The sequence below is a fragment of the Phyllopteryx taeniolatus genome, chromosome 11, assembly GCF_024500385.1.
Source record: "Phyllopteryx taeniolatus isolate TA_2022b chromosome 11, UOR_Ptae_1.2, whole genome shotgun sequence".
NCBI classification, from domain to species: domain Eukaryota; kingdom Metazoa; phylum Chordata; class Actinopteri; order Syngnathiformes; family Syngnathidae; genus Phyllopteryx; species Phyllopteryx taeniolatus.
In genome coordinates, this window is record NC_084512.1 from 8,918,818 (window position 1) to 8,946,363 (window position 27,546).

Consider the following 27,546-nt stretch of genomic DNA (forward strand, 5'->3'; position numbering starts at 1 on the left):
AGTCTACAAGAGTAAAACAAACGCATCCCAGCCTTCGCCAAGTGACGTTTGTTTCCCGCCCTGGCGTCTTTTGGCATCCTGTCAGAAGTGAACTCAAGTAATAATTGTTCGCTTATTTTGCCAATTTATATAGATTTTTTGTTTACATACGTCCAGTGTTCGTCTATGGCAACGATGCCCTCCACGCATGACTGGATTAACAACCCATTGGGTGTTGTCGAGGAAATGTTCGGTAAGACCCTGACGCGAACTTCACCATTCAACATTATAGCTCAGCTCGTGAGTGGAGTTGGCTAGCTTGGGGGCTCGTGGCCATTATGTACCGTGACGTTCAATTTTTCGGAGGCAGTAAACAGCTTGTTTTCCGTCGCCCAATAAGCAACAGTGCGGCGACTCAGTGTCAGCTGCAGCAACGCTCGTTCAACTTTTTGTGGAAGACACGTGAATTGACAAAACGGAACACAATGAGGGTTCATGGAAACTCCGAAACTGTCTTTTTTTAACATTCAGTAGGTAGTGAGAAGACAACTCCACTGAACGCAAGTTGATAATGTCTCTCTCTCTCTCTCTCTCTCGCTCTATATATCTATATCTACATATATATATATATATATATATATATATATATAGCTAGATAGATAGATAGATACATATATATATATATATATATATATATATATATATAGATATAGATCTATATATCTATATAGATATATATATAGCTATATATATAGCTAGATATATCTATATATATATATCTATATAGATCTATATAGATATATATATATATCTATATAGATATATATATATATATATCGATATATAGATCTATATATCTAGTTTATATATATATGAGTTTATATATATATATATATATATATATATGTAGATATAGATATATAGAGCGAGAGAGAGAGAGACATTATCAACTTTATATATATATATATATATAGTTTATATATATATATATATATATATATAGTTTATATATATATCTAGTTATATATATATATATATAGTTATATATATATATATATAGTTTATATCTATATATATATTTATATATATAAATATATATTTATATATATGAGTTTATATATATATATGAGTTTATATATATATATATATATATATATTATACACACGAGTTTATATATATATATATATATATATATACACACACACACACACACACGAGTTTATGTTAAGTAGGGACGGGCGAGTACGGATAGCAAGTGTCGGTCAATACCTATTGGATACTCGTGATATGGCTGCCGATACGTAAGGGAAAAAATAAAAATAATAATCCGACATTCAGTCCTCCTTGCCAGTAGTTGGCGCTACACCGCGGTGGTTTGCCAATTTGCCGCATCAAAACTACTGGTGGGATTAGTACTCGTGCTGGTATCGATCTGAAAAAACGTGGTGTCGAACATCCCAAATTATTCGATATTACACCATACCTAGACACTAAGGGGATTTCTTAGCGTTCACTTCCATGTGGATGCTTTCTGGTAATTATAAATTATTTGATATGCACTGGTATTCCAGAGGTGTCTTTCCTGGTAGATTATTACATTGTGTCCACTGATGTGCCAGAATGTTTTAATCAAAACTATTATATTAATAATATGATCTTGTTGATATTTCAGCTGCATCTCAGAACAACCCAAATCCTGGTTGGGAAGCAAAAGTGGTTGAATTTTTCAAAGAACATTTAACAGAGAAGGATGCTCACACTTGGGTAACACTGAGATCCTTTTTTAAAAATATTTGTTTGTTTATAATGTTCCCAATCTTGTACGTGTCAGAGCATACTTTCTCTTTAAAATATTTTTCATATTGTTTCAGGTTCCATCTATGAATGACACACCACTGCATTACCTAAAGCCTGACAGCCTGGTCAAGTTCCGTTGTTTAATTCAAGACATGTTTGATCCAGAGTTTTACATGGGAGTGTATGAAACCGTTGAACCCTCATCACAAGCTAAAGTGAGCACTCCCATCCCTTTCCGAGTCAGCCTTTTTCACATATTCACTGTATATTTGACAGCACTCCCAATATATGACTGTCTTTATTTTGTCTAACCAACACCAGGTGTTAAGGTGTGGAAAGTACAGAGACGTGACAGAATGTGGGGTAAGTCCACCACAGTGACATCATTCCAGATTCATAAGTGTCCCAATAAATGACTCTTCTGTTCCTCTTCAGGTGGATTTTAACTCCAAAAACATTGTCACTTCGGAAAGACAAACTTTCTACTGTGTACCTGTTCCTGGTGAAAACTCATGGGTGAAAGATATATCCTCATCGTGTCTGAATTATGTACCAAGATGCAAAGGCTTATCAAACAACTTGTATCTCTAATTACAGTCCTGCCTAGTTTCCCCTTAACTCTGCTACACGGTTATGTTGACTTGAGTCAAGCAAGAGTGTTTCCATCCACCTCATACGTGCCAAACAGACAAAAGCGCAGCTATGAAGACGACGACATGGACGGCATGGACGCTCAGCCACAGAAACAGAGGGAACCTCATGCAGGTAGTAGAGCACCGTTACAGACTGCATTTGTTATTTTAACAGTGATGAAATAAACAATGTCACTCTGTAGAGCACAGATCGCCTGAACCTTTAACAATTTGTGAGGGGAAATTGTGTTTCTAAACGAGGCTCGTTCACAGAGGATGACAAATAAGCAGTGTCATTATGTTTCTGGGAAGAATGGCTGTTCCATTAATGCCAGAGTGACTCAAATGGTGAAAACATTTTCCTGAATGTTGCATTTGTCCATATTCTCACCAAAATTGAATGGGCTATTCCTTTGCCAGTGCGCTAACTCTCTCCAAAGCTTTGTGGAATTATTGTTTTTTGCGTAATTCTAATAGTATGTTCCTACTATTTACTAGCATATGTCAAAATGATTGCTGCAATTATAGTGGTGGCCTCCACAGCAGTGTATATATTTTAGTCATACAGGTGTCATCGGTTATGATGGCGTTCTATGCCTACGGAGGCGACATAATCTGCATTTGAAGTCGGAAAGCGCTGTAGTCTCTAGCAAATTTACGCTAATGCAGTAGTAAATTCAAAATGGCTAAAAAAAACTGTATGAAAAACGCTTGTAGATAAATAAATATATAAAATAATCAAATGCCCCACTAGCCGGTCCTCTGCGGGCCCCCACCACCGCTCCCCCTTGAAGAGATGATCCGCCAAATTATTTAAGCATAATGTAACAGCAGCACGCTTTAGTGGTATACTCGTGAGTGTTTATCTCAAGTCAAAAGTCGTGGGGGAAAGAACATCACACGGAGAGAGTAACGATTCCGACTTCCCGTTAATGACGTCACTTGAATTTTTGGACTCAAGCAAAGGCAGTATCCGATTTCTAATGTTATAAATAAAATAAACAAAATATGACAACACAGTAACTACTGTTAAATTAGTGAACAGACAATTTCTCAATGGACAGTTTTGTTATTGTGAGCATATATTATTGCTGCAACAATAATACTGTTTTGGAGGTATCGAGTATTTGAATGTAAACATTGGAAGGACGGGGATAGAAGTGCACGGTAATATATGATTTGAAGCTTTGTTTTTCACAAAAACCTGTGGGAAAACGGACAGAAACTACTAAACCTATTGAGAAAGACTTGGCAAGAGTCAAGAAGAGCAATAAAAAGAGAGGTTTTTCGGTTTTCCTGCTTTTGCCTCTTTGCCCCACCTGTACCGTGAACCGTGAGCTTTCCAACGATATCGCAGTAATTATCGTACCGTGAGATTAAAACCGAACCGGGAGCTATAGATATTGTTACATCCCTATTATCTCTACTCAGGACTAATATTTTAGCAATTACATAGTGGTGGGCAAGTGAAGCCTCATGAAGCACTGAGTGTTTCCTAACAATTGTGCCAAAAAAGATTCAACGCTTCAAGTCTTCAGTGACGGTGACATCTGGTGGACAACTGAAGCCATAGCAACCTCTAAAGCGCATTACTGAAGCGCTGGCAGGGTTTCCCATGACAGCAATAAAAGTTCAGAAAAGTCTGTATGGTCCTTAAAGTGTTTTGTTCATTCATACCAAATAATGATTATATCGACATTACAATAAAATATGCAGATGCTCTCCCCCATACTCTAAAACACATTCCAGATTAACCCAAAGAATAAATGAAACGCCATGAGTCAATGACACACACTGAAAGACTACAAGCCAATAAAAAGCTTTGAAACATTTTGAAGGAATGACACGCGAAGCGAAACGGCGATAACATTCGACGCATTGGTCACGTGACACTGGTGTTTTGATACAAGCTCCGACACATCATTTCGAATCACTCACTTGTGTCACTCACAGGTAGAGTGACACACGCTCTAAAGCCTCAGTATCATTTGCCCATCACTAGATTTACACTAACTCCAAAGGTAGATATTTTAGATCAGAGGACCGGACAGAAGAAACCTTATGATGATAGAACAACAGCTTTTTGACTGCAAGTCACCCCTTAAATTCTGCCTATCTTTATAAATGTTTTTTCTCTTCCTTCTCATTGTTGCATCCCAAAGCACCACCGCTTACAAATAAATTCGGAATTAAACCACGTTGCCTTACATGAGATTACCCCTGTCGCTAATCTGCAGGTCTTCAGATTCCCCTAGATCAACACGGCAAGGGTGACGCTCAGCGGCAGGAGACAGAAGCTGCTCCCAGCCACATGGCCTCTGCCTCACATCTCGACCTCAACTTCCCGCTACCAAACGAGAAAGGCCCGTCTTGCTTAATGAAGGTACATTATCCATCTCTGAATCTTGGCTCGAGCCTTGTTATTATCGACTGTTAGGCCGTAAACCAAGGTGTGTTTGTGCCAGGTCTACGAGGACTGGGAGCGCTTCAAACTGAATGACACATTAGAAGTCTATGGGATCCTCTCTGTGAGCCCTGCTCTTACTGCTCTGGCAGAAGACAAGTAAGAGACTATTCAGAGTAGTTTGACATTCCTCATATGGGGATGTGGATGTGTGTCATTAATGCTTTGTACATCCACACAGGGACACAACCTCGTCCCTCATCGACGCTTCGGAGTCAATGGAGACAGCAGAGGAGCAGAGAGTGCACAGCCCACCTGCCTCGCTGGTTCCTCGCCTCCACATGCTCTATGCCAAACCACTGGCGCAAAACAACCCTCTGCTGCCCTGTACCATTCTGCAAGACAACCACGCCTGTGAGTAAAGTCCTTGTCCTTGGCCCGTCATTGTATATGAGACGTGGTGTGCAATTTTTTTTTTTTGTCAAATTGAATCTCTATTGAACATGCCCGTATATAAACAAAACCACAATTTACTGTATTTCACACGTAAGCTCCACATATCACACGCATAAATAAAAGGGATAATAAAAACTTTATGGTTGTGTAAGTTCACACTTAATATGTGGACAAGCTCTCCACAGACCCAACTACCGTAATTTCTTGTGTATAATGTGTGCCCATGTATAATACGCACCCCCAAAGTTGACCTCAAAATTTTGGAAGACGCTTCTTTCTACCTATGTATAATGCATTTTTACAATGCATGATTTTGCTTCTACCCATGTGATCAAAACATAAAGTATTAACTGTATTTTGTAAGCTTTTTTCAAATTATTATTTTGAAGTTAAGCACTTTATTTAAACACTTAATCCATTTTTTTATTTTCTTGCTCTTATTTTGAAATTCACAGCCCTACTTTTATTTAGTAAATGAGAAAGCACACAGTTGTGCTCATATGTTTGATTACCCAGGCAGAATTTGTAAGATGGGTACAATTCTTTAAAGAAAACATGAAGGGCCAGGTGAAACACATTTTTATTTTAATGAGATTCAAATTAAACCGTCAACGATTTCAGAAAAGCATTATCATTAAACAAAACATAACCATAAAGAAATTAATGATTGTTGTTGTTCAGTCATCAGTCATATTAAAAACAAAACAAAAATATTTCACATTCTGCCAAGGCATGTAAATTTTTGAGCACAACTGTACATATATGCAGTCATACGTATATCTGTCATATTGGAATGAAAGTGTAGGCTACACTTTTTTTATTAACCACTAGGTGGGGGCATACATTTATAAAATGTGAAAGTTTTTTTCCATTTGGCCCTATACCTATGTATAATGCGCACTATTAACTTTTGACAAATGTTTTTTGGGGGGGGGGATGCGCATTACACACGAGAAATTACGGTATTTATATTAGGGATTATCCGATCATGTGATAAGCAATCTGAGTCAATCACATGATTTTCAGATGATCAAGATTGGTTTTATCAGTTTGCTGTCATTTTAAAGCTTACAAAGGGACAAAATACTCCAAAGGTACGAAGATCTTGCCAAATTGAAAAGTAATAGGTTTACTTTAATGCTGGTAGAGTTTTTAACAGAGAACCACATGCAGTGTGTGTGTGTGTGTGTGTGTGTGTGTGCGCGCGCGTGCGTGCGCGCGCGCGCGTGTGATACACACGCACATTGCTCTCTGCAACACAGTGCGTTGTAGGCGGTGTTTTTGTCACCAAAACTATGTTGGTTTAAGAAAGAAAGATGCTTTCATGCTGGTTAATACAAGGATATGTGATATTACATTCAGATGACAAAACTCAACTTTAAATTTAACTTATAATAGCAACCAGAAATAAATTTGTAACAAGTAAAATAATAATCCATCCATTTCCTTTACCGCTTATCCTCCCTCACTAGGGTCGCGGGCGTGCTGGAGCCTATCCCAGCTATCTTCAGGCGGAAGGCAGGGTACAGCCTGAACCGGTCACCAGCCAATCGCAGGGCACACGAAACACACAACCATTCGCACTCACAATCACACCTACGGGCAAGTTAGAGTCTCCAATTCATGCATGTTTTTGGAATGTGGGAGGAAACCGGAGTGCCCGGAGAAAACCCACGTAGGCACGGGGAGAACATGCAAACTCCACACAGGCGGGGCCGGGATCTGAACCCCAGAACTGTGAGGCGGATGTGCAAACCAGTCGTCCACCGTGCCGGTAAAATAATAATATATAAAACAATTTAAATAAAAAAAAACAATAAATAAAAATAAATACAGCCATGGCTAAAAACATGCAGGCCTGGGGTGACTGTATTGTCCATGTATATTTGTCTAAAAAATATATACTTTTCTCAATATTCTGGCATTTAGCAAATACAAATAATTTTGGTAATCCTAAATGACTTAAAACAGGAAATTTTAAGTCTGATTTCATGTCAGACAGTCAGGCGTGGAAAAAGCATTAGTCTTTTTAAACAAAGCCATGACTGTCTGCTGTTCCTGCTGTGTGCGCCTTGGCTTCTTAGCGGCAGTGTGGTGCGATTCATGCATGGAGCTACATTTTTACAGTAAGCTAAAAAATGAGTCGAAGAAAGTCGCAATAAAACTTACTCTTTTTTTCCACACATTCTGAAGAATACTGTATATGCCAGTGAAAATTTTACATTGTCTGAAGGCAGAAGAACATGCATCGCACGCTTACTACAAGGAACACACTGTGCGTTCAGAGTGAATTTACAACGCAGGAACTTCCATTCACGCCGCAGAAAATTTATCGTTTTTCTTCGATTATAATTCTTCGAAAATCCTGAATACATTTCGTTTAATCGCCCATTTTTCTTATACATTTGTGTATGTATTATGTATGTACAATTATACACGTCGGCACGGTTGGAGACTGGTTAGCACCTCTGTCTCACAGTTCTGAGGACCCGGGTTCAAATCCGGCCTTACCTGTGTGGAGTTTGCATGTTCTCCCCATGCCTGCGTGGGTTTTCTCCGGGGTTTCCTCCCACATCCCACATCCCCAAAACATGCATGGTAGGTTAATTGAAGACTCTAAATTGCCCGTAGGTGTGAACGTGAGTGCGAATGGTTGTTTGTTTATATGTGCCCTGTGATTGGCTGGCGACCAGTTCAGGGTATACTCCGCCTCTCACCCGAAGATAGCTGGGACACGCTCCAGCACGCCCGCGACCCAAGTGAGGATAAGCGGTGGGGAAAATTAATGAATGAACTATACCCATACACATATGTACGTATATTAATTTGAGAAAATTTGGATGTGCACTTTTTTTAATGCAAGCTATCGGATCGGGACTCTGTATAGGAAGATCCTTAAAATCAAAGACTCAGACTCTGGTGCAAAAACAAATGTGATCGGGACATCCCTAATTTTCAGTTTTCAATAATAATGTATGTCTCCTTTTGACCCTTAAACCTCATTAGTAATTCTTGTCCCTCCTCTTCTAGTTCTATCTTCAACCCTGAGTGACATGGCGTCAGTCAGACGAGACTTCCACACGTATCTCACTCACGTCCTACTGGGGGATTCCCTGGTTGCTGAGTATCTCATTCTGCATCTCGTTTCCAGCGTGTATGTGTCACATGTAAGCGTTGCTCCCTGGCTGATAGTCAGATGCAGATTTCATTCAGGCCTTGGTGTTTTTGTAGGTATGCCAGGCGAGATGTGCTACCACTGGGCAAGTTCACACTGAACCTGAGTGGATGTCCCACCATTTCCTCATATACTGAACGCCTCTACCACGTCATCCAACAACTCGTTCCTTCTGTGAGTAGAAGCCAAGATTCATTTCATTGTGGTATCTTACCTCCATGCTATATACATTTATCCATCCACTCACCCATCCATTTTCTATAGCGTTTGTCACCTTCCCGTCATGGGTGAGCTGGAGCCTATCCTAGCTGACCTGGCAAGAGGCGGGTTACAACTTGGACTTGTTGCCTGTTAATTGCAACGCACATATTGGCAAACAGCCATTCGTGTTCATACCTATGGTGAATTTAGAGGGTGAGGGAGCCAGAGTCATGGGAGAAACCCCACCTTAGCAGTGGGCGAGAACATGCAATCATCACACAGAAAGGCCAGAGCTAAAATTAGAACCCCGAACCTGCCACATTTATTAATTTCAAAAATATATGGTCCCTTTAAAAAAATCCATTTAGCTCATCCACATCCCAATCTTGAGTTAGATATTCTTTGGTGTCTAAGTATTTCTTACTATGACATTAAAGTTTGGTTCAATTTCAAAAGAGAAACACATTGTATTTGACATTTGACATAATAGTTAACAGATCAGTTGGCAGGCATGCTGACTAGCAAACAGTTGTTGGAAGTCTTTGTAATTCTGTTCCCCATAAAGACAAAATCATTTCTGTAAATGTGAGGTAGATTTCTTAAAAATGACTTATTTCATCTCAACTAGGCTTTAAACGATCAGGATTTTTGGGGCCTATCACTGATCATAGAGTTTAAAAAAACAATAACCGATCACTGATCCAGCACAAGATGGAGCAATGTGTCTTTAAATGACTTGTTCATTTACTGTATATACATACTTGTGTACTGTATACTGAATATCTTCAAAAGTATTCTCTATTCAGGTCATGTATTCTAATCAGTCAGGTCAAACCAACATTACAACATGACAGAAATAATGGGTGCAAAGTTACTTGTAATTAAATTACTTAACACACAACCAAAACTTAAGAGCATGATTTGACAGAACATTGGCATGTTTGCTAGGCTACAGAACGTTTTGTTGCCTGCTTGCGAGCCGTATCGTATTCAAAGTACGTGAACATACCTCAAGCAATGCTTGAATTGAAATCCTCTTCCGAGCACCGGTGAACACCAGCACACGTTTTTCCCCATTTTGTTCTTATAATACACACGGTGCGATCCATTGTTGGTGTCGTCTCCATGGTAACAAGTATCCAGTCGCGTTTGAGTTGACAAAGCCCAGTGTTGGTAAAAGACGGGATGCGGTGGTATCGGAATACAAGATTTTATTACGATAGTCTGACATAGTGCAATTGTGCAAGACCAAATTTGTCTTTTTTTTTTTTTAAATAACTTTATTGGTTGTCAGATATTTACAGTACTACGTCAAAAGCCACGCAACAAGGCTAAAAATAAACTAGCTTTTGGATTCAATTATACTGTACACGATGGCGACACAAAGTAAATGTCTTTTGCAGAGATCCGCGAATTATGACATTAAAGCCGATCAGATCAGTGTAAAGTCTAATCTCAACCCCACTTCTATCCCAACACTCTAGTCATTCTATCTGGGCATGAGCCTTCAAAACATGAATCAGATGTGTATGGTGCCAAAGAAGGACTATGTGGCCAACCGGCTGGTGAGTGGAGTCTTGCAGCTGGCCAAAAACACTTCCCTCTTCCTTGATGAAACCCAACTGGAGCAAGGACAGCTGGACACGACAGGTGAAACTTGCACATGCCATGAGGGGTCGACCCAAGCTGGCGAGCTCAGAAAGCATGATTTGACACTAACAAGGCTGCCTATTTGTTTATTTGTGTGTTTGCTTGCATCTGTGTGTGTGTGTGATGCTGTAGGTGTGCGCAATGTTACAGCTTTGGGGAATGTGATCTCATGGCAGAAGGTTGATTATGACTTTAACTACCACCAGATGGAATTCCCCTGCAATATTAACGTGCTCGTCACATCAGAGGGCCGCTCACTGCTGCCGGTGAGGACTCGCAGCCACACTGATCTCACTTACGCCCACGCCACAAGAAAGTCTCTCCCCGACCAGCCCTGGGAGGTGTTAAGTTTCTGTCAGCCTCTCCTGAGACTGGATCGTGTCCGACGCTGGTGGTTGTTTCCAGCCAGCATCACACTTCTGTCTCGGCTGCCATTGGCTGGACACAGAAACCCCTTCCAGCTGGGGGCTTTAGCCTGGGTCTCACTCTGTTGTGAACAGTGCAAGGAATGTGCTGTGTGCTATTCTTGTGTGCTGGGCTGATATGTTGCCATGGTGGCTGCTATGTGCCACAGGAACAATCCAGGGAGAGGCGTCAGTCTGCAGAGAAGGGCAGCACACTGTAAACAACCTCCAGCGTTGGTCAGAGGTCTAGTTGTGTTTGTATTGGACTGACGGCTGGTCAAGCTTTGCTTGTGCAGTGATACGATGACAGACAGACACTTATGCATTCCAACACCTGTAATCGAAAGTGTCAAACATTTACCACATTTCTATCTTTCACCCCACAGTCAGACTGTCAGTTACACCTGCAGCCTCAAGTGGCTCCAGACCACATGGATGAATATCTCACTAGCATCCCCATGCATGTGCAGACCTCCTCACAGTTCAACAAGTTCCGACTCTACCTTGGTGTAGCCCGGCAGCTGGACTACAGTATCTCAGACGAAGTGACCAAGGTGAGACCTTTTTCCACCTCCCTTCCTACTTGCGAGAAAACTTGGCAGGAACCCTGCAACTACAAGCCCGACGGGCAAAACATTTTACATAGGCTGCTGTTTATATTAATATATTGAACAGTCCATTAAGATGATTCAATTTGTTTGAATTGCTTTTTTCCCTACTGTCCTCAGTCCGTCGAGGATGATTTTGTAGATATGAGGAAGGACAATCCCCAGAGCATTAGTGCTGAGGACCTCCACCGAATGCTTGTTGTGGCAAGGTGGGTTCTAATTGTTTTTGTTTAGATTATATGGGGATCGATTTTAAAGGTCACCTGCAGAAATTGAAGATCTGAAATTTTAAACAAACAGTACTAGCTTTGACGGCATTATGATTCCCAACCATTGTGCCACGAATAATCGTGTTGGAATTTACCATATCTGTACCAGTAATGCATAGACAGCCAGAACAATTAAATGCTCTTTCACTAGATGGCAGAAAGTACATGATTGACCACTTTTTGTTAAACTTTTGTGTGGTGTTCCTTGAGATTTTTTCGAATGTAAAATATCTGCCTTGGGGGACACTGTAATGTATTCAAATGGTGCGGTAGGATGTGATTGACTTGGTCTCTTTTGTCAGGTTGCTGTCTCTGAGCCTGGGACAGACCTCTCTGTCCAGAGACATCTGGGTGAAGGCCAAACACTTGGAGATTCAGCGTAGTTACAGGATGGAACAGCACAAGAACATCAACGGAAATGAGCCATAATTTTGGGCTAGCGTTATCCTTTTGATGGGGAAAAAAAAATTGCTTCTCATTTCATCTTTGTTCATTGTGTAATTGTGGCTACATGCCAGGAGTTTACACCGGTACACAGTTTAGTGTTTAGAATTCTTTCCAAATGTAAATAAAGTTGTAGAAAAATAGTCCCATGGGTATCCTGGCATTCCCATGCGCTGAGTTTATTTAACAACAAACCTCAGGAAACACGTTCACTCATACTTTTTATTCCAGTGGAATAGTGGACATGAAGTGTACAATGCACTTTGCCATTAAATAACCCAAAGAGGATGAGAATAAATAGGAGACTAATATATAACACAATGTCAACACCGGATGAGGGTTGATAAAGAGGTGTGCCCACAAGCAGATGACTTGGTGAAACAGTGCTAAACAAATGCTTTAAGACCTCTATTCGGATGATGTCGTGTTGTGGGGTCATTTTGGGAGGGCAGGACAGGCACAACAAACAGAAAATAGATTGCTAAAGCACTTGTCAACACCAAAGGAGAAAAATATCACCCAGCATAACAGGATTACATTACCAACTCTTACGTAAAACAAACATTGTAGCATTGGGGTTTCTATTAGGAATGTTGAGGATTTCAATTCTTTTTACACTTATCCCAATGCATCATTTAAATACAACTGCATTAAAACTGTATTCCAACAATATATTAAAGCTTTTGGCATCTCCACTCCACTAAATAATAATGTAGTAACCACAAAGCAAAATATCACACCTTGTCTGCTGATTGCAGGAAACAGGCAAATTTAACTATGAAATGTATGAGCAATTTTCTTGGGATATTCTATCTCTAAGCAGACCACATTACAGCATGGTTCAGTATAGAAATCAATACATGACTTTGATAGTGACCCATATTCTTTATCTAGTGTGGCTTATTCTCAAATGTAACATTTTCAGAAAGCAACGAAGCAAAACTTAGCTCATGAGGTCAACATGAAAAACTTGGATGTGTTTACACAAGTGTTCTGAATTCTGCATCAAGTATACTTTTAGCTTAAAAATGAGACATGAAATAGCTTTTAAATTCAGCACACCTACAAACCTGGCGTGTGCCTCAAAATAAGGAATGAAAGTGTCAGCTGATCAAATATCCAAGATGAAACCCTGAACATTTTCTTTTACACAGTACAGTACACACATGTAACATGAAAGGACAGATTGAAATGTAGATCTTACCATAAATACCTGATATACATATACACTCCTACTTTAATTCCCCATTAAGGCAATTAAGCGTTCCATTTTAGGAGTGTGACTTTATAATTGGTGACTTTGCATATATACCTACAATGTGCTACTCAGCTGTCTTGGTCAACTACAACAACAATCTACAATGCTAGTTCAAATTACAGTGAATTTGTCAAACCATTCGAAGACACCCTTCTTATTCATGATACAACTTTTCAAAATATATTTATATTTACACACACATATATATATATACACACGCGTGTGTGTATATATATATATATATATATATATATATATATATACACACACACACACGTATCTCCATTTAGCTGCCACCCTACCATCCATTTTCATACAAAAAATCAAAAGGGAAGGAGTTAAACGAAACAGATCCAACACTCTGGACACACTGACAATCATGATAGTCTTACGAAGGTATTGTGTAGTTAAAGTTTGTGCCACATTATAGCAACACTTGACAACATTGATATTACGATGGCTAACTACGTACGGTTTGTTGTCTTGTTAGTTTCTGAATTCTCTACAAAGTCTAATAACACCAGGACATCATTTTGGATCCACACGTTATTTGATAAGACACTAAGACAGCTGTTACAAAAAGGTATTAATATCTACCACAAATACCAATAGATGGCCTGCACATACTGTGTAGTACATTATTTAACCCAGAGTTGGTCTGTCATCATGCAGCAAATAATTATCTGCCCTGTCAAAGTTGGCCATTAGCACCAACCTGTCATTCAAGCATTGCAGACAATTAAAATCAAATCGAGGACAGTCATGTTTACATGAACGACAAACTGCACATCATTCAAATTACATAAGTTCTGACAATTAAAATCTGCCTACTTATACTGTAGCTTTTCTCCTGGAATAGCCACTCAAATGTCAATTAAGTGGAATTACACTATGTAATCTCATGCAGATTTAAAAAAAAAAAAAAAAGTCTTCATCGACAGATACAGCAGAAGTGCTAAATTCTTCGGTAGAAGGATCTGTTTGGATTTCTGATGCACATAAAGCTTTTTACAGAAATGTGCATCTGTTGTGGGAAGTGAGTGGTGGAAGTGAATTTCTTGATCTAATGATTTAAACTTGTTGAATAGAATAAATTGCACATTGGAGTGGCTTTAAAAGTGGAGCTATCCCATGACAATATACTGATGGCAACTGACAACCAATAAAATTGACGTAACACCTGCATTTGTAGACTATCATAATGTGCAAAACGTTCCTTTTAAAAAGGAAAACCGCATGTTCTTGTGTGCATGTAAACATTCACTGCCACGTTAGAACTGGCTATAGGTCTAGGTCTCTGTACAACACTGGGGACTTAGACTAAAGGGCATAACTGAGGGCACATATGTTGGCCAAGATGTGAGGCTAAGGACAAGCCGTTGCTACTGCTAGTTCATAACACGTTTCTACATGACGTCCTCCAAAAATGCCGCAACAAGCAAAGCATTAGATCTGAATGATCCTGGTCTGGCACTGCGTAAACATTGCCTTTAACTCATTCTCCTGGGCCTCATTGACTGTATCTGGCTCTGGGCTTTTATGCACCTTCGCCACAGCAAAGTTGATGCCCTGAGTGAGCCCCGCCTGGGTGAGGCTGGCCACCTGGACCATTGAGCTCCTGATCTTGGCAAAGGGGGACACGACCCGGCTGCCGTTACTGTCAGCAGGCGAAGGGCCGAGGCTGCCCTCCAGTTGTGAGCCCAGACTCCTCTGCGAACCGCCTGAGACGGCAGAGCTGGGCCTCTGGATGCTGAGGTTGGAAGCGGAGGTAGTAGTCTGGACGTCAAGCTGGGATGGCCTGGGGAGGTTCGACTCCTCTTGCTGATCCTGTGGCTTTGTGCTTGGCTGCTTGGGGTCTGCGGGGCTTTTATTCAGCACAGGCACTGTGGGCTTGAGTGGATGGGCAGACGCGGGCGGTCGCTCTCCAAACACCTCGACGGGTTTGGTCTGTGCGTCCTGGACAAACTGGTGGCAGTAGGCATCGAAGGGAGTGCCGAAGTCAATCAGAATGGCTTCTTCAGCCAGTGAGGCGGCCCCTGGGGACTTGTCTTCACAGACCTGAGAAGAGCTCTCCTGCGGTCCTTCAACGCCACTGACCTGGATAACAGAGGGAATGTTTAGCTCCACGCTACCAATGGACTGGGAGCGATTGCCCAGTATTGTGTTAGATGCTACGATACCACAGCTGGGTAGCACATAGTCCACATTGTCAAAGGAGCCCGAGCACGGGTGCTCTGGATCAGAATTATAACAGTCGGAGTCATCAGAGATATCAAAATTCACGTCACTGATATCGTTTAAGGCTCCTGTGCCGGGATTGCCATCTGATGTGTCCAAGCTGCTGTCTGACTTCCACAGATTAACGTGCATAGTTGGCTTCAGGAAATTAACTTTGACTTCAGGCTTAGAGAAATTTCCCAGCTTCCCGAGGGGCTTGAAGGTGCTGATGTTCACGCTCGTTTTGGTCTGTTTAACTTTCTGATTTAGAGAGGAGAACTTATTGAGGAGGAAACTTTTGCCTTGCGCCAGACCAGAACTTCCCTGCGCCTGCTCACATGTTTTGTTCTGAATCCCCATTATATCTTCATGAGGTCTGCTTTGACGCCTGGAACATACACACACAGACAGAACTTTAGCAACAGAGATAATGAACATTGTTTTTAGACAGTATTATGAATATATATCCTAATGACCTCTCAAGCTTCTTTTCAACCACCAGTAGGTCCAGCCCCCTGGCCTGTTTTGTAATGCGAAGCATCTCAGCAATGCATTGTAGTGTATCTGAAACATAAGATAAGAAAATCCTTTAATTATCCCCACAGGGGAAATTAGTGGTACAGCAGTAGAATGTAAAGGAGCCCACAGCAGATTGTTCAACAATAAACAAATAACAACAAATAAAATTATGTGGTAAGAAATTGCTGTATGAACAACTTTGAGCGCTAAAAGCGGCATGGGATTTTTCTTTAAGTAGAAGAGAAAATATGATAAAGATAAAAATAACATATGAGGTTATGTTTTTTAAATGATTCACTTAAAGTCCCTCTAATTATTCAAAGGTATATATGCAACCTTTTCCATCATCCTCAGGATTTCGGCTGGCTGCTCGCAGTGTGTGAAAGTATCCACTTGTTTCTTCACTTCTGTAATGCAGGCGCATACAACAGAACTTTGGCTTGCCAAACAGAGTCGGTTCTGGACCTGAAAAAAAAAAATACACTTACAACTTCCATTTTTGGGTGTTTTTAGTTTTCATTTCCTTGAATGAATCATTCTGCTACAATATTACTACAAGAGTCCTGAGAAACTGTTAAACACACTTTTAGGAAGTGTTGGGTGACTCATTCCATGCACAAAAACCCAGTCACTTCTGCTATGAGCGAAACTGAATACTTACCAATTTCAATCTTTTCCAAACCCTCTAAATTGAGGCGCTGGTACTGGTTGACTTTATCCGCCTCTTCGTCATAGCTATGGATAAACACAAGCAGAGGATGATTCATCGGAACAGATTTCACTTAATAGATTGGAATATGTAGTTAGACTTACTAAGCAATGTAGTAGGCTTTGTCAGACAAAAGCAGAAGCACATCCACATCTTTATTAGTGGCATCAATAAGGCTGAAAATTAGAAGACGCATTGTGCTCAAAACACTTAAATCATTTCTGGCCACAGTGTCAATGTGGCCACAATAGTGATTCATTTGTATTTTAAAATGGCCATAAATTAATTGAAAATAAAATGAGCCACAAACCTCATGTCACAGTTGATGAGAGCCCAACCACCATGAAACCTCTCATCATCAGGCAGGAGAAGCTGCATATATGTCTGCAATAGGAGGCTGACTTGCTCCTGAGCTCCTCTTTGGCTTTCCTGCTCTTTTGCTTCATGCTCCTTCTCCTTACTGAAAATTGAGTAGAGGTCCTCAGTCACTGGAAGACCCATCATGAGGTCTGCAAGGAAATTGAGAGGACACGGTGAAGAGTATTTTTAAGTGCAAGACATATTGTCAGCAGATGTTTTTGTTTCTGTTTTTATACCAATTACGGCTTGTCTATAAGCATCTCTGAAGCGGTTCAGATAGTAGCGGTTGGCCGAGTTCACGCCGTCCTTCATCACGCCAGCCAGTTTCCTCTCACCCGTCCTAGTAAAATCTCCCTAAAAACAAAATGTCTTCACTGATGCATTTAGAAGCAAACACTTTTGTAGATACAGTGGGGGCTTTAGATAAGAGGTTAATTCATTCCATGACCACGTTTGTAACTCAAGACTTATCTCAAATCATCTTTCCCCATTGAAATGAATGAAAATGCTATGAATCCGTTCCAGTCCCCGCACAAAAAAAACAACTGTCTTTTAAATAAGAAAAATAGCAATTTATAATATTGTACTTTATAAAAACACAGAGTAGTAACATAATTAAATATAATGTAAAGTATTAAACAGTTAGTCCATTATGATTTAATACTGCATCCAATTAAGTGTACCCACCTTGGCCACTAGGAGGCAGTCTTATATGATACAGTCATGCAATTGAACAATGAAGAATACACTTCTACTGTACATCTACTCAGTAAGTTGTGTAATATTGATAATTTTTCATTGAGGATGATGAAGATATGCCTGTGAGTATTGTTATATTATCTCTCTACATGTTCCACTATGTGCATTCAAATATCAGTTGCTTACAGTGTTAGAAAATTGTGACTATTGATGCTAATGTTAGCATATCAATAGCATTTGCAATTCATTTTAGCATTATGCTAAACAGACTTGGAACATAAAAACTTAGCAAAGCTCTTATGTGGTTGTTTTACATACACAAGGTGTAATTGTCTGTTTTTGGGTTAGTTTGACAGTAAATCTCAACTGGGAGTGGCAATAAACAGCTCAAAACCTCTTTTTTAATCAAATGTTCACTATTTATCAAGCTGCTGCTTACTGTGAAGTGAGTTGAATTAAGTTTACTGCCAGCATACAGCTCTCGTATCACAAATATGCACTCAGAAGTCAAAACATAAATTTGGCCGAATGACAGCTCCTACAGTATCTCAAAAAAGTCGAGTCACTCGTATCTCAAGGCGCCACTGTATTGAGTGGATTCCAGAAAAGTAATTTCGCATCAATGTACTGTATCCCAGGCTCTATCGGATGTGCGTAAAGGCAGTAATAGTAATACCTTAAGTGCTGCTGTGCCAGCGTACTGTCTACTGATGGTGTCACCATTGTTGGCCCACATAATTTGATAGATCCTGTAACATTTGAGAGGCAGGGGCTGCTCTGGAGGCATCACACCCAACTTCTTTAGCTGAAACAAATGAATATTAGATTTTCAGGATGCTGTTTGCTAGATTCTCTAGTAACTCGGGAGTTGATTAGAGGCCAGGTAAGCTCCCGTTTAAGTGATACAGGAAATACTACCTTCAAATCTACATCATAAAAGGTGCTGAAATAGATTTACAGAAAATAAATGGTCGTTCTTTCAACTGATGATTAAAAGACTCTACCTGCTGTTCCATAACCACCCTAGCAATAGCAGCCTGGACTACATTGGTCCTGTCCAGACAATCCATGCAATTGACTCGGAAGATTCCCTCTTGCTTGCAGATGACTCCAGCTTGGTCCACCCTTGCAGAAAAACCCAGTTGCGACAGGATGCATTTTTGGGATAAATGACAAACTAACCTGATGAGAGTAACTCTATGATATTGCTATATGTTTTCTGTAATTTCAAAAATACCAAATAATTATCTTAATAGTAGTTTTCTGTTAATTACAAAATACTGAGTGACACTTACCAGGCCCATTTCATGTCAGTGATGATGTCAAAGATGGCATCCGTTAGTATTTGCACATTTTCAAATTTCATCCCTCGACTAAGATACAGCACATAAGGCAGATAAAAGGGAAGGAAATACATCGTGTAGAATTGCAAACACATCACACCAAAAGTGTTTCTCTCACCAGTGCTCATGGAAGTCAAATGACACGTAGGTGAGGTTTGGGTTGTTGTAAAGAAGCACTTGCTTTAGATAGGCATCCCCTATCAACTTTTCTCGTCCACTTTGGTCAACTAAGTTAATGATGACCTAAAGTTTAGAAAAAAAGAGTGATATAAATTAGCACAGCATATAGCATTTAGAACTTTCTAGGCCAGTCCCATGTGTACAAAATTAGGTATTAAATGGGACATATTTGCTAAAGTTTTACCGAAAATATTTGCCCCAGAGTGGTACCATTTTTTTCTATGCATCTAACCGTAGAGCCTGCAGTTCACAGCCGACCTTATCCAGTCTCTAACACGCCCTCAAGATGTCATTGTAAAGTCGAAATACAATGTAAAATAAGGGCATTCTTTTTATCTCAAAGAGTCTCCTAATGCGTCACCATAGGGAGTAATGCGAGGGTTGTTTTGAGTGTTTGTGCATGTCTGTGGGCGGTACAAGCGAGCTAGAGCAAGAGCAATACAATCACTCTTAGCAACATTTTGTATGGTGGAGGGAAGAGGGGATTTGCCCTAATGCAATTTGGGTGTTCCAACTAGGAACAGCTAATATGTGTTCATGCTCAAAATTCAAGCATGCTTTAATTGAAATATTGTGTGAATGTTGATCAAATAGTGATATTATCTTAATGTGTATTATACTATGTCATTTTAATAGGACGGTTTCTAATTTTACTTAACATTTTTGTTTTGTAACTTTAACAACATACCACATCTGTACAAGTACCATCTTATTGAAACAATACTTTTTTTAAAAAGCACTGCTTTATATAAAGACAGTAAATTAATATGGAACACAACTGAGGTTAGCATGTTGGTGGGTCCCTCGACATTTCTCATGTGGGGCCCCCTTAGGAAATTTAATTGCTCACTCCTGAACTAACCAATGCTCATGCTACAATACGTGCATACACAGTACCTGTCTAAATACACTTTTAGACCTTATAGTAAGTGGCACAATGTAAACTACTTACTCTGACAAGCACACAGAGAACTTTCATACCAAATCCAACTCAGGGAGGTGCGATGACAACAGTAAATATTAAATTACACATACACCTGTCCACACCTGAAAACCTACCTCTTTCTTGTAGAGTTTAAGCTGCTCTTCGAAGTGGGCAGCAAAGTATGACATGGTCTCCTTCTCTTCTGAAATGCCAGAAACATAAATGAATGGCAGTTTAATTTGACAAACTCGCTACGTTACATAGTGCTGTCTCCTATGGCAAGGGTTTTGGACAAAATTATGGACTTTTTAATTTCACACAGTAATGATATAGTGCATAGTATGAGCTAAATAAATGTACTGAAAATTAGGATGACTAAAACCATGTCTCACTGGAACACTGCTTCTGAATTTAACACCATTAAATGTAACCACAAATCAGAGAACTGCAATAATGCTTTCTGTCAACTGAAGAGGTTCCACTGACCTTTCTCCAAGCGTGGCCGGGGATTGTAGCGGTATCCTGCCTGACTCCAGAAGACAGGCACAGAGCCACGAGTCTGCACAAAGGACAGTGTGTGGCTGTGCACGTGGATCAACTGCTCTGTCTCAACATAGTTAGCCACATGGCCATCTGTATCCACTCCTCTGCGTTTGTACCGCATCCCTTTGGGCAAAGAGAATGGATGAAAACTATTAAAAAGATTGTTTTACGCCAAGAGAATAAATACAGTGTTTGTTCTATTATGGAAATATTATCTGAAAGAATTACCAGTTAATTGACAGAGTTGAAAATAAATTCAAATTGCTTTTACAGTTAGGCTTCCTTGCCAGTGCTTAAGAAATTTACAATAGACCACCTGTCATAAAGTGACCATCCACCGCCATGAAGTGCTTGAATTCACTTTTTCCTATTTGAATGAGCTCTTGGTTGATTTTGAACAGGAATGAGGAATTTCAAAAGTCAACTGACTTTTTTAATACCCACATTTGAGTCTTGCTCATTTTGTTTTTTGTAAAACAGTATATTAAAATTATATTTTATATCTCTATTTTACACTTAAAACTGTCATTTTGGTTATATAGTTATAACTAATACAGAGACATAAAAATAATTTTTGGTAATGGTTAATGCTGTTAATTTAGGTAAGCTGTGGCATAAACCTTACAGATGGTAGTGGGCCAGTTATTTTTTTTTGTTTGTTTGTTTTTTAAGCCATATAGCTTGCCACTGTACCTGCACGATGGCGGCTACGTCTGGAAATGAGAGCAACGGTGAAGCGGGGATGGATGTCGTCAACACAGGTCACTTCCTGCGGTGAAGTTTCAGGACTGCTCCGTTCCTCATCAGACGTCTCGTTGTAATTCACTACAAGTTCTTCAACTTGGACAAAGCCCTGGATGATTGGTATCACCCAAAAGTCCACCTCAGGGGTCTGAGATATCAAAAGTATTTATTGTTTAAAATAATGTCTCTCAGGTCCATTACAGGTATAATAAAATGCAGACCTCGACCAAGGTCAAATAATCAAAAATACAGTCGGTCCAACCTTTATTGACCCAACGGTCCATTTTACATTAGAAAAATCTCACAGCACACTACCAAACAAAACTACTGAAACAATGATCTCGTCTCAACTTACTTACAAATGGACTTAAGTGTGAAAACTGGGTCTGTTTAATTGAACACAAAGCTGATCTACTCACAGAAAACCACGACTTATTCTGCTGTATGAATGGCAACAGGTGGATACACAGATTTATGATACCTTCTGCTATCGAATGGAAGAGCATTTAATTCTTCTGTCTTTTACTATACATCACCGGCATGGATAGATGAACAAAGATATCCTGTATTTGGAATTAATAAATAATAGTTTTCAGGCAAATTAAGTGAAATTGGATTATTTTCCGCTGCAAACTAATTATTTCTTTTAGCACCCTGGCTGGGAATCATTGTTTTGGGTGGTAGTAATATACAGGTACACCTATGTATTATATATGTACAACTATACACATGGTCGGCACGGTGGACGACTGGTTAGTGCAGCTACCTCACAGTTCTGAGGACCCAGGTTCAAATCCCGGCCCCGCCTGTCTGGAGTTTGGTTTTCTCCGGGTACTCCGGTTTCTACCCACATCCCCAAAAAGATGGATAGCAGGTTAATTGAAGACTCTAAATTGCCCTTAGGTGTGAATGGTTGTTTGTTTCTATGTGCACTGCGATTGGCTGGCGACCAGTTCAGGGTGTACCCCACCTCTCGCCTGAAGATATCTGGGATAGGCTCCATCACGCCCGCGACCCTAGTGAGGATAAGCGGTTCAGAAAATGAATGGATGGATGGACCTCTAAGTGGGGGCCAGTTGCTATACACTACATAAGTGGGTCACTGCGACAATTTAAGCGGACTAAAATGATTGTTCAGTCGAAACAATAACCATAAACTCCCCCCTTGGATGATTTTTCCTTAGCTGATAAGATAATTTTTGATTTGATCTTTAACTGTCACTTTGTTCCCAAAGAGATATCGATGAGTCACGATTGTAACAACTGCGGTATGCTGTTGCTATGTATTTTTTTGCCAGTGCATTCACTGGCCATGGCGACTAGGAAAATGGAATGATACAATAGAGTAGGTGTGTCTCACTGTAAAACCACAAGGGAGAGGCAGTTCTGATGTCACACAAGGAAGGAAAGTTATTTTGATCAAAGCAATATAATTTTGTCCTTTACAGTTTGTAAAAGTAAATTATGGGTAAGCGTTTCAACGTAAATGAAATGGCTATATTATATTTCAGTTTTCTTTTTTAATAAATCTGTAAAAATTTAAACAATTCCATTTTTTTTCTGTCAATATGGGGTGCTATGTGTACATTGTGGGGGAAAAATGAACTTAAATGATTTCAGCAAATGGCTGCAATATAAAAAAAAGGGTGACATTTTTAAGGGGGTCTGAAAACTTTCCGTACCCACTGTATGCTAATGGAAGAATGGGCAAGAATTCCCATAAACTCACTCCTAAACCTTGGACAAAGCCGTCCCCCAGTTGAAGCTATTACAGCTGCAAAGGGTAGCCCAACATCATATTAAACCATATGGACTTTGGATTGGGATAGCACTTAAAATCATATGCGAGTCAAGGCAGGCGTATAAGCCGTTATCTTCATTGCATGATTTAATTTGCCTCTGTCATTATCATACCATGCAATGACTAATACTTCGCTAATGTCAACAAGTGTAGACATCTGAACACAGTCATTTTATTACACTCTTAACATACTGTATGAAGAAAAAACACTGTGGAAAAAGCATTACCTGTAGGTCTATAAGATCTTGAATCATGTGTTTGTTCCAGAAGAACCGGTCATCCACCTTTCACAAAAAAAAAAAAGTATCTGTTATGCAAACAATATTTGAATTTGACACATTCACAAATAATTTAGGACCACAGTCCAAACATTGTTTCCCTCCAGACCTGTTTCCAAAGTGGTAAATTAGACCTTTCCAAGTCTCCTTGGCGCTGTACAGTGTTTGTCAGGTCATAAGTGGGGCTATAGTAGAAGGAGTCGGAATCCATGAATATTTTGTACAGCTCATCAAGCAGCCGCCTCTCGAGACGTTCCTTCTCTTTGTTTTCCTTTACCTGTACGGCAGGGGAATACTGGATTGAGTAGATTGTTGGGCATGATGGATGGATGGATGGATGGGTGGGTGGATGGAACGAAGTAATGATGATTGATAGGTGGGTAATTGGCTGGGTAAGTGAGCAGGTGAGTAAAAAGTAGGTAGGTACTTAGGTAGGTAGGTAAGTAAAAAGAGGTGTTAAACTAGTAGAGCAAAGTAAGCATCAGATATACCAAAAGCATGATGTGAGTGACAAAATGAATAAAAACGTACCTTTTTCTTAATGGGAACAGCCACATTGGATTTTATCTGGCTTAAGGTTTTCATTAAGAACTTGGACTCATCAGGGGACTGAACCAGTTTCTCTGATTTGTCAATTCCAAAGTGATGCTTTTTGCAGAGCTGAAAAAGAGAAGCTTTTGTCATTTTTCTGTAAATGTATTCTACAAAATGTCACCCAGACAGACCTGATATTATAATGACTGTCAACTTGAGAAAATTAGGATACACTACCCCTACTAGCACAGTAAAATAAATTGGGCAAACAGCCTAACAGCTACATGGAACAACAGGACAGCAAAAGGAATTCTGTGCACAGAGGGGTTGGGGGGTGAGTTTGCGGGGAGGTCATTATTTTCAAGCACAATGTACAACAGGGTGGAGTCTAATAAGAGTCTATTGTGGAGCAATCTATTACAGTCACTACTACTCACTTGAAAATATTGTGCCTCACCATCCACGAAGCTCCCCTGAAAGACTGAAATCTTAGCCATACCCATCCTGCTCTGAGATTATATACAATCTTTTTATATGCACCTTTATGTGGACCTTTCAACAAAACAAAGCTACACAAATATATTCTAGTAGTTGATGGACCGATTATGAATCATACACTGACACATTCATGGTATTCTTGGCAACCCTCAATAAAGGTCACGCATCATACACTTTGCCACGTGTCTCATTACAGACTGAGGATGCACACCTCCAACTCCAGCTCCTGCGGCTCTTCATCAGATAGAGGAATGACAGCTATCTTGATGATCTTGTAGACTTTGTGGTTGCCTGGCAAATGGCCAACAAGCGCTTTCTGGCGGATTAATACAAGCCCAAGAGGAAGATCTGGCAAGAGGAGCAGAAGAAGTGGAGGTGCATCACAGGAGCAGAATTCCTCACATTTTGAAAGGTGTGAAGAAACCAGCCTCAAAGCAGCTATCAATTTAGTATAATACATCTGGTAAATAAATATTGAATAAAAACAACATTAGCGAATGTTAAATTCCCATGTCTGTGAGACTATAATAAAACCTGCTTTTATGTTCTGCAAAAATAACTCATGCTCTCTGCTTCCGAGAGGCAAAACACGGGGGGAATCATCAATTAAATCATCACCACCATATCACTCCTCTTCATCACTACATGCATTTCAAAGTACATTTGTGCTAATTTTCACACTTTCCCTTGTGAATGTGAAACGAGTCACAGTAATGGAAGATCTGCCATATCAAGTAGCCAAAGACTCAGATCAATTCTCTTTTCAAACCTTTTAAGAACAAATGTCAAATCAGTACTCCATCTTCTTACCCGTGTGAAGCTGTATCTTTCCGATGATGCCTTCCACCAGGCCTAAACATACCGGGTTCCAAGCAAGCAGAAGGTCTGTTGCTGAAAAAAAAATTAAGACAGAGATCGAAGTGTCTGTGCAAGTGTGACTGAATGTCAGGGAATAAATGTCAGTCCCACAAGTAATGATATTTGTCACCACTCCATTACTATTTCAGTCCCAGTACATTTCAACATTTAACATAGAAAGTCAAATTGCGGTAGTCTGTCCTTTGTCATGCACATAGCATTCATACCAAAAGAAGAAACATTCTGTCAAAACACAGCCGCTATGTTTGCTAACATGGTTAAATCCCAGACCAAGCATGACATCAGTTAAGGCCATGCAGTGGTAAGACTGAGTCAAAGGAAAACTGAACTGCTGGTGATGGATATTGGAGAAAATTGGAAACATGTGAAGGGTGTGGCAAAGGGAATAGAATGCTGGCATTAGAATCGCACAACATGGCGAATATTTCTTATTTCAACAGACACCACAAATTAATAGAGGGGACATCTTGAAGAAACACAAACAAACCCAACATTACTTCAAATATTTTCAAGAAATACTTCCCTATGCGCACAAGTGTAGAGTGGATCTTAAGAGAGGAGCGGAAAGCTTTGTTCCAATTAAATTATGAAACAGTGGTGCAACTGTAAACCTGTTCAGGATGACTACACAGCCGTAGGACTTCAGGTATCAACATCCTCAGTAGTCTGTATAGGCTCGATTAATTCATCAGTCCTTTCATTCTCACTTATATGATGCGAAACCCAAAGTCATCTGTACTCAACATAACGACAATCAATTCTTTGTCACACCCTTAAGGTCTCATACCACTATGTGACACAGCTGACATTGCATGTGTAACTGAATCATAAACACAACACACTGGTTAAGTGATCCCAGAGACACTCCATTTAGTCAGCGAAGTTGTTATAAATTAAACGTATGATTGAACCCTCTTACAGCCACGTTAACACATTCAAATAATAGGTTTGTATAATTAAGAACTTGAATGTCTGGTTTTCTGTTCTGTGTGCAACATAATATGTCGCACGAAAAGTCGGCAGCCTGCCTGTCTGTGGTCTCGCAGGTACGCTGAAATGAAGTACACTACATGGCACAAATCCTCCTTTATACGAGGTGTATTGTTAGGAAAGTTGGCAGCTTAACTGCCAAAACACTTAAAGGAATGTGTATTATTTTTATGTTAGCACAGTGTGAGCATTGCGGGTGAGGTTGGTACCTTTGGTGGCAATCATCCCCAGTTCTCGTACATTCACAGTATCTTTTCAAGAGTGAATGATTGGGGGTTTAATTTCAACTGATGAATAAAATGAGGAGTGTTTGTTCGTCTAAAGCGAAAGACTGAGTGGCGGAATCTTACGTACCGGGTTTAACTGTCACGGTACCGTCTTTTCGGCTACACCAAAGAGCGCGGTCCCCGTCCTGAAGAATATATTCGTCTTTGGCTTGGAACAGCTCCATTTTGTCTGTAAACGTTATACCCGAGTTGGGGGGGGGGGGGGGGAAGCGACCAGCTCAAGGAGCAGCCTTGAGAAGGTAACCGTCAACTCGGGAGGATGACAGTAGTTAGCCACACCGCGAACTGACTGCTAACTACGGTTAGCTCTTCGTTCCCCTCCGGCTGGACGCTGAACTATAGCTACAAGCTAGCAGCAGCTGGATGCCACTTGTGCGCATATAGGCGATTGCTCTCCCTCATCACTGGATACACGTTCCTCCCCATTGTTAGGCTGCACACAAAAGTAAGGCATAAATAAATGGGGACTTGTCTCGGTAAACCATCCAGGAGGTGCCAGTTTCCGGCGCCAAACAATAACACGTGACCTGCAGTCGCGACACAAAAAAGCAGGTAGCGTGTAAAAGTAAATCCAAAATTGTCACTGTGGTTTCACTGGGAACTATCGGTCTGGTGTTGGAATTAGAATAAGGGTCACTTTTACCCTAATCTATTTTTTATTGTGGCGTGGAAATGTTGTCTAAATGTTTCTTATGAGTTGGTTTTTGTGTTCCCACCCACACAGAAAGTGAGGGGTTAACGCTTTCTAACCCTCAGAGGCGG

General features: G+C 40.1%; 2 protein-coding genes across 6 annotated transcripts; one reads left to right on the forward strand and one right to left on the reverse strand.

Annotated features, from left to right (window-relative positions):
* The first annotated feature begins 13 nt into the window (after positions 1–13).
* On the forward strand, positions 14–12,163 carry mcmbp (minichromosome maintenance complex binding protein). Its single transcript, XM_061791040.1, has 16 exons — positions 14–232; positions 1,653–1,744; positions 1,852–1,992; positions 2,099–2,140; positions 2,213–2,302; positions 2,407–2,542; positions 4,647–4,792; positions 4,875–4,972; positions 5,055–5,227; positions 8,300–8,423; positions 8,501–8,618; positions 10,130–10,295; positions 10,428–10,561; positions 11,086–11,253; positions 11,428–11,516; positions 11,879–12,163. The coding sequence occupies exons 1-16, from the start codon at positions 166–168 to the stop codon at positions 12,003–12,005; spliced, it is 1,911 nt and encodes a 636-aa protein (XP_061647024.1). The 5' UTR covers positions 14–165; the 3' UTR covers positions 12,006–12,163.
* Positions 12,164–12,228: 65 nt separating this feature from the next.
* Positions 12,229–27,317, reverse strand: inpp5f (inositol polyphosphate-5-phosphatase F). 5 transcript variants are annotated; one of them, XM_061791031.1, is made up of 22 exons: positions 26,852–27,317; positions 25,439–25,519; positions 24,840–24,976; positions 24,128–24,256; positions 23,706–23,873; positions 23,546–23,602; positions 22,488–22,533; positions 22,284–22,360; positions 21,467–21,665; positions 20,717–20,896; positions 20,365–20,432; positions 19,244–19,368; positions 19,078–19,155; positions 18,787–18,907; positions 18,459–18,587; positions 17,320–17,437; positions 17,034–17,232; positions 16,828–16,899; positions 16,676–16,749; positions 16,351–16,479; positions 15,972–16,059; positions 12,229–15,883 (listed from the first exon to the last, which is right to left on the reverse strand). In XM_061791031.1, exons 1-22 carry the CDS (start codon positions 26,946–26,948, stop codon positions 14,725–14,727), a joined length of 3,531 nt encoding a protein of 1,176 aa, XP_061647015.1. In that variant the 5' UTR covers positions 26,949–27,317; the 3' UTR covers positions 12,229–14,724. The 5 variants fall into 5 exon arrangements, with proteins under 5 accessions (XP_061647015.1, XP_061647016.1, XP_061647019.1 ...); XM_061791032.1 differs by lacking the exon at positions 19,078–19,155; XM_061791035.1 differs by lacking the exons at positions 24,840–24,976; positions 25,439–25,519.
* Between the last annotated feature and the right edge of the window lie 229 nt (positions 27,318–27,546).